The following is an 8,264-nucleotide window of genomic DNA, read 5'->3' on the forward strand; positions in this document are numbered from 1 at the left end:
TGAATACATTACATAATTACATTTTTCATATATAAAAAGATGAAATAGTTACTATTAATCATTTGCCATAACTTTTTAAAATAATCTATTCTGAGTTGGGCATAAAAAGATTTTTTTTAAATACATATCTTTTATAGTACATTAGAAATTGAGAATTTGTTATCATTCCTGAGGATGGGGAACAAATGTATAGGCTACTGTTCTCCAAGTTAACTTTAAAAAGCTGCTCTGAATTGAATCTGAACTGAAAGCTTTTGTTACTGTTTTTCTTATTGTCTTTCATGCAATAACTTTTAGTACTTTAAAACAGAGAAAAATAATTCATTGAAGTTATAATTTCTGGAATTTGAGGGAAAATTCTTATTAACTATTCTCCAAATTAATCTTGTTTAACAGGGATCTTTTTTAAAGCCTTATTTGCATAGAAGCAAAATTTCTTATCTACATAAACCCAGTACATTTTAATAAACTAAATATATTTATCTCATGCACAGACCTCTAAATAAAACTTATCTCGAAGTGGTACGTTCAGTATTCATGTCTTCAACTTCTGCCTCTGGAACTGGCAGGAAGCACACGATCAAGGACTTGCAAGAGGAGGTTTCAAACCTTTATAATAATATTCGATTATTTGAAAAAGGGATGAAGTTCTTTACAGGTATTATACTTAACACTGTTTTTTCATTGATTCTCATAATTGTCCTTGAACATTCATTTTAATGAAGCGCTTTTATTTTCCAGATGATACCCAGGCTGCTCTTACGAAGCACTTGCTGAAGACAGTGTGTACTGATGTCACTAATCTCATTTTCAACTTCTTGGCTTCGGAATTAATGATGGCTGTAGACAATCCTGCAACCATTACAAGTGAAGTAAGTTAGTGACTTTCTTGCCACTCTTGATGTGTTTTGCTTTGAAATCCAAGCATGTTTTATTTTCTCACATCTAAAAGGAAAATAAAAGGAGTTTTTAGGAAGAAATCTGTCAGATTTTTAGTTCAAGTTTAGTACAACATATATACAGTTGCTACCAGGATTGGTAATATAACCAATCTATTAACAGTAATAATAAAAGTAAGGAAATACTAGTCATTGTGTCTGGGAATGCCTGTAAGAAATATAGCATGCGTGCTTGGCCTTCTACTTCCTATTATTGTACAGAAAGCAACAGGAAAATGTTTTATTATCTCTGAAAAAAGTAAATAAATAAGCTGAGTAGCCTACAAAATCTTTTTGTAAGCTCATCAGATGACTCAGATTGGATTTAATTTCACCAGGTAGCCTTGCAAAGAGTGAGGGTCACTATTCAAAGAGGTGTAGGATGGAGAGACGGGACAAATGAACTGGCTTACTTTAGGCAGATCTTCAGGGAGAAGCAGTGTCCATCATAGAAGCTGGAAGTAAAGCAGCTGAAATTTTAACAAATGCTTCAAGGTTTAGGCTAGCATCGCAGTTTAGAATCCAAGGAAGCACCCAGAACAAGGAAAAAAAAAAAGGGTAATGATGCTTAGTTACTTTGGAATCAGCTATTTTATTTTTTCCTGATTATTGTTACGTCACATCCCTTTTTCCTGCTGAGTTGCACGTCCCTTATCAGTGTTTTGACTTTGCAGTCATTTTCATTTCGTGACACCATCTCATTTATTTAGACTAATCTCAAATTCAAAGCTCATCTCTTCCCTTCTTGCAATGTAATGTAAGGTGGAGCTATGGCTCCCAGTTGCCTACAGGAGGAAAGGTATGGCCTATCCCTAGGACTCCTCCTCCTCTTCTCCCTCACCCTAGATCTACTTAAGGTTGGAGATTTAGGAAGAATGAAAGAGACAGCAGTGCCTTCATAAGACTGACTGCATATCACTGGCATTGATCTAGGTCAAACCAAATCAGTCTAATGCTTGTGGCTTCTCGTGATGTGGCCTTTGTTGCATAGGTGGGAATATGTTGTTTTGTGGGGATGTTTTTAGTATCATGTGACTCCTCCTCATAGCAAGTACTCCCCGTAAACCTCCAGATAAAGGTCCATTTATCTCTCCTACCCCGGCAAGGTACTGTTTCCCTCCCATTCTTTGCATTGAGCAGTGATTCTCAACTGCTTGGATAGTTCCATGTACCTGCCTGCATGCCAGCCTCTGCTGTGGGAAGTACCTGAGGTCCTTCCTATGCCCTTTAAGGGCCACAGGAGGATTGCTGTAGCATGGGGTAGGAGTCAATAGGTTGGTCCAATCTTCTAAGACATACTGTAATTTTCAGGGCCTGCTGGCCAAGCCATTCCAATAAGGCCTCCTCCAGAAATTTTGCACTAGAAGGAACCCTAAGACTCTGGTCAAGAATGCCACCAAACTTCACAAAGCACAGCTGTGTGGAGAGGGGTGCTGAAAAGGTTCCACACACCAGACAGTATAACAAGCATCCATACTTCTGTGGTTCAGGTCCCCTCGCTTATAGGCATCCTGGAACTTTATGGCCTTCTGGATCTTTATGAGTGGGGCCCCCTCACTTGGCCTTAGAGAAAAACACTCTTCCCACCACAATAGAAAAAAGAGGGAGCAGCCTCTTACCCCAAATTCTCTTTTTCTTGCACGATGAATGGTGTGTATGTGCTCATTCACTCATGCACTCTCTGTTTCTCATTCTTCTTCTTATACTGCTGGAGCAGATGGGAGGAGTAGCGGCTGCATCTAGCGTCTTTGACTGACTGTGGACTAGCATTCTGATTTTAGAGTGTTTAGCATATTTTTATCCCTAGTTTGTGGTCTAAAATATAAGAACAAAGATAAATTTCACTCAGCATTCTGTTACAATAGTAAATACTCATTTTTTGTTTTGCTTTGTTTAAACTTATATCCAGTACATGTCAAAGACACAATTCCAAAGGAATTTCTTTTGCCCTATAGGTAAGAAAAAAAATTCTAAGTAAATTATCAGAAGAAACTAAAGTAGCTCTCACAAAACTCCATAGCTCTCTGAATGAAAAGGTAAGTGAAGTTTTATTCTATTTAGATATTTGGGCTAGAATTTGTGATCTTTGAATAGATAGATTTTTATCAGAATAACTGAAAACTAAATCTAAACCTATTATCCTGCACTCAGACATCTCTTTGGCAGGTGAAGGAAGAGACCACGCTGGGGGCATTTTACCCTCTAGTCCTAAATCACAGTTTCAAACTTCATGACAAAATGACCTTTTTAAAAATTGTATCCAGGGTGTAAAATGATAAAACGGTATTAAATGACTGCTTTTCTTTAGGCAACCTGTTTTATAAAAGTAAATCACGGTATTAAATACCTTTTCAGAGCATAGAAGACTTTCTTTCTTGTCTGGATTCTGCAGCAGAAGCTTGTGATATTATGGTGAAAAGGGGAGACAAAAAAAGGGAAAGGTAACATTGAATTAATGTCTGAAATTTCGTATCTGAAATTGCAGTCTATCTGAATCTTGCATAGAGAACTGTTGTGTCTAAATGGCTGTAGACCTTCAGTCATAGTCAGTCTTCATATCCTTAGGTGTCTCTCTCTGACCCAATAGAATAAGGTAGCAGAGTTGCTAATCCCATAGTTGATCAAGCCTGGGAACTTCTTATTAGCTTTAAGACCTTCTTTATAGGAAAGCTTATTTAATCCAATGCACATCTGTTTGATCCCCAACAATTCAAAATAAAAAGCATACTTTGAGTATCCCTGCTCCATATATATATATATATATATATATATATATATGTTTTTCTGTCATATTCTAGCATATTAGTTTGTCCATGCTGTTTAGGATTATGTGTGTCTGTATCCCGTAAAAGGACCTTTAAAATTGTCATGGAACTAGAGTAATTAAACTAGAGATGCTAAAAATGAAAACAGAAGAGAAGAACTGAAGTTGGTGAGAACTTGTTAAAATATGATAACGTATTTATGTTATTTTATTTTTATTTAGGCAGATACTGTTCCAGCATCGACAGGCACTGGCTGAACAGCTAAAAGTCACAGAAGACCCTGCTCTCATTCTGCATCTCACATCAGTTCTGTTGTTTCAGTTCTCAACCCACAGCATGCTCCATGCACCTGGGAGATGTGTCCCACAGATCATTGCTTTTCTGAATAGTAAAATTCCAGAGGTATTACATTTTCAGTGCACTTGAAACTTTTATAGCTTTTAGATTCTGAATATTTTGAATGGATAGATGTGAATCACTGTGAACACTAAGACACAAAACATTAACATCATCTTCCTGCTTCCAAGAATGGAAACAGTGAATAAGGAGGTTGATTTTTAAAACTCAGCATAGCTCAGGAATCTTTCAGGATCCTGTAAGATCCATGGTAAGGAATATTCTGAATCTGGAAATTAAGCTTTTGGAAGAGAAATAATAATGTTCAGTCTTCCATTTCAGTTTATGCAGGTTTAACCCGTCCTTTAAGGACCAGCTCAAAAATTCTTATCCTGCACAAATTCATCTGAGAAACTCTTCAGCTAAAGGTAAATTGGCTTCTTTGAACTTCCGTATCACTTTGACTGTATCTTTGGTGACAGAAGCTAGCTCAGTCAACTTACATTAAAATGATCTGTGTTCATGTTTTATCTCCCCCAAACTGTAAATTCCTTGAGAGCAAGGACCTTGCTAGATTCAGCTTTCTAATTCTATGGCCAGTAATTTGTAGAGATGAAGACTGTCAATGTATTGGGTTGGCCAAAAAGTTCCTTTGGTTTTTTCCATAAGATGACTCCAGTAGCAGTCAGTTGTCTTTAACTTTATTTGAAACAATTTTGTTAGATTGTATTAAGACAGCTGTCATATCAGTGTGCTGTTAAAAAGAAAACATCAAAATTGGTGAATTCTTGTGTAGCCATTTTAATATTGAAGATGGGAGGAAAAAAAGCAACATTTTCGGCATATTATGCTTTATTATTTCAAGAAAGGTAAAAACGGGCTTCCCTGGTGGCACAGTGGTTGAGAGTCTGCCTGCCGATGCAGGGGACGTGGGTTTGTGCCCCGGTCCGGGAAGATCCCACATGCCGCGGAGTGGCTAGGCCCGTAAGCCATGGCCGCTGAGCCTGCGCGTCCGGAGCCTGTGCTCCGCAACAGGAGAAGCCACAACAGTGAGAGGCCTGTGTACCGCAAAAAAAAAGGAAAGGTAAAAACACAACCAGAACAGACAAAAAGATTTGTGCAGTGTATGGAGAAGGTGCTGTGACTGACTGAATGTGTCAAAAGTGGTTTGTGAAGTTCTGTGCTGGGGATTTCTCGCTGGACAATGCTCCACAGTCGGTAGACCAGTTGAAGTTGATAGCAGTCACATCGAGACATTAATTGAGAACAATCAACATTATACCATGCAGGAGATAGCCGACACACTCAAAATATCCAAATCAAGCGTTTTTCATCATTTGCACCAGCTTGGTTATGTTCATCACTTTGATGTTTGGGTTCCACGTAAGTTAAGTGGAAAAAACCTTCTTGACAGTATTTCCGCATGTGATTCTCTACTGAACCATTAACGAAAATGTTCCATTTTTAAAACAAATTATGATGAGCAATGAAAAGTGGATACTGTACAATAATGTGGAACAGAAGAGATCATGGAGCAAGCAAAATGAACCACCATCAACCACACCAAAGGCAGGTCTTCATCCAAAGAAGGTGATGTTGTATATGTGGTGGGATTGGAAGGGAGTCCTCTATTATGAGCTTTTTCCAGAAAACCAAATGACTAATTCCAACAAGTACTCCCAAAGAGACCAACTGAAAGCAGCACTAGATGAAAAGCATCCGGAATTAGTCAACGGAAAACACATAACCTTCCATCAGGATAACGCAAGACTGCTTCTTTGATGACCAGGCAAAGACTATTACAGCTTGGCTGGGATGTTCTGATTCATCCCCTGTATTCACCAGACATCATACCTTCAGATTTCCATTTATTTTGGTCTTCACAAAATTCTCTTAATGGAAAAAAACTTCAGTTCCCTGGAAGACTGTAAAAGGCACCTGGAACATTTCTGTGCTCAAAAAGAAAAAAAAAATTGGGGGAAGGTGGAATTATGAACCTGCCTGAAAAATGGCAGAAAGTAGTGGAACAAAACCATGAATAATATGTTGTTCAATAAAGTTGCTGGTGAAAATGAAAAATCTCTTTCATTTTTACTTTAAAAACTGAAGGAACCTTTTGGCCAACCCAGTACTTTGTTCTACAGAAAAATCATGTTAACTTTTCTCCTCTTTTCACAGGTTCAACATACTCTTTTAGTAAAGTATCAAGGTTTGGTTATAAAGCATTTAGTCAGTCAAAATAAGACTGGGCAGGGAGAAGATCCCTTGACTGATGAATTAGACAAAGAACAAGAAGATATCATCAGTATGACTCGTAAGGAGCTTCAAGAACTTTCCTCATCCATTAAAGACCTTGTTGTCAAATCCAGGAAATCATCGGTGACAGAAGAGTAATGATTTTAATTTACTTAATGTTGTCATATAGTAAACATGTTTTCCCCAAAGTTAAAGGTGAGTGGTTCCAAAAATATACACATTTCACAGTCTGGAATCCCCCACCCAACAGCACTTCCCACACTCACAGTTCAGTTAAAACAGTAGTGTTGTATTCATTGTAAATCTTATAAAGATGTGAATTTTTGTAAATTGTGTTCTCCATGGAAGATTTCTTTTTCACATTATTCTAAAAATTATACATTTCAGGTTTATTTTCTTTCTAGATGCTGAATGAAGAATAAATTTTCTGCTTTTATCTCTAGGAAAGGACTCATTTGTTGTGTTATTGGATTTCAAGTGACACATGTAAATTTACACATATTAAGCAGAAACTTAAAATGCGGTCATTTTTTTTGGTGTTGAAAATAGTGTATTTTACTGTTAAATTAATAGAGAATGGTTCAAACCTAAAATACAGAAACTTGCAAAATATTTTTTTATTACTAAGCCCTCATTCTTATTTCTGGCAGATAGATGGCCCCTAATCTCCCCCACAAGAGTGAACTTTTATGTGGCTGGGAGCTTCAGGGATGTGTTTACAGGTGCAGAAGAACACCCGAGGAGCCCATGCACTGCTGTGCTCTATTCTAAAGTAAGATGCTAACAAGAGTGAGAGAAAAAATATAATTTACTACTGATAGGTGTAAGTCACATTTTAACATTGTAATAACTAAAAAATTAAGATAGTTTTTAACCCAGTTTGCATTTCTGAATTTCATTTTTTATATTAATAGTGACCATCACCTAACACTTTGTTGTAGGGGATCTATAAGTGCATTTAAATCATTAGAACTTTTTTTTTCAAAAATAGAAACACTTATTAAAAAATAGGTGTTCTTGGGCTTCCCTGGTGGCACAGTGGTTGAGAGTCCACCTGCTGATGCAGGGGACACAGGTTCGTGCCTCGGTCTAGGAAAATCCCACATGCTGCAGAGCGGCTAGGCCCGTGAGCCATGGCCACTGAGCCTGCACGTCCAGAGCCTGTGCTCCACAACGGGAGAGGCCACAACAGTGAGAGGCCTGCATACTGCAAAAAAAAATAGGTGTCCTTGTTCTGTAAAGATCAGTAGTAGTTAAAAGACTAAAATAGTTCCTTGGAGTAATCATTTCAATCAGATGAGTTTCAAGCAACAATTTATTGTATATAAAAGAGGAACTTATTTAAAATAGTAAATTAAATCTCAAATATTTTTTTAAAATACTGTTTTATATAATACCTTACATGGCATTTAAAACTTTTTGAAAATGAATACAAAGATTGGTCTACCTCTACACTAATTCTAGACAAAGTATTAATATTGATTGAAAGAAATATAATTTGCTAAGCAAAGTTGATAGGAATGTAACAAACTAAAAAATATTTTCCATTGCTAATTTTCTATTAATGTATTTTCATAAGGGCAAAGGAAGAAAAATGACAAATCCTCTGTGAACACAAATTCCAATTAGTTTGTTGATTCAGCTTCCAAAATACTGAACACCCAACCTGATTTTTTATTCAGTCTCTAAGGACCTTACCATTTATGTTTCAAGAGATATCAAAGTAATCCACATTTGAGTCAAACTAGATCATAGACAATGAAGCAAATAAAATATTCTGTCTTATTTTGTTTGCATTAAATTTGTTTCATTTATCAAAATGGTTATTTTTCCACAGTAAATAAGAGCAGTTTTTATTTTTTTGTAAATAAAATTATTTAGCTGATTTCATTAAAAATCTAATTTCATTAATAAAATAAAAGCTGTTCCATGTTTATCTACTATGATCTTAATGGGCAGATTTAAGAAT

General features: G+C 36.5%; 1 protein-coding gene across 1 annotated transcript in view; it reads left to right on the plus strand.

Annotated features, from left to right (window-relative positions):
- The window catches only part of UFL1 (UFM1 specific ligase 1), a 57,929-nt gene extending 51,266 nt beyond the window's left edge, over nt 1–6,663 (plus strand). Inside the window, exons 14-19 of the mRNA XM_081250662.1 lie at nt 495–658; nt 742–872; nt 2,894–2,974; nt 3,294–3,379; nt 3,925–4,105; nt 6,218–6,663. Coding sequence (XP_081106788.1) covers nt 495–658; nt 742–872; nt 2,894–2,974; nt 3,294–3,379; nt 3,925–4,105; nt 6,218–6,433 — 859 coding nt within the window. The 3' untranslated portion in view covers nt 6,434–6,663. The remainder of the gene's footprint in view (nt 1–494; nt 659–741; nt 873–2,893; nt 2,975–3,293; nt 3,380–3,924; nt 4,106–6,217) is intronic.
- The last annotated feature ends 1,601 nt before the right edge of the window (nt 6,664–8,264 follow it).

Source organism: Mesoplodon bidens (assembly GCF_964165515.1).
Source record: "Mesoplodon bidens genome assembly, chromosome: 12".
Taxonomy (NCBI): domain Eukaryota; kingdom Metazoa; phylum Chordata; class Mammalia; order Artiodactyla; family Ziphiidae; genus Mesoplodon; species Mesoplodon bidens.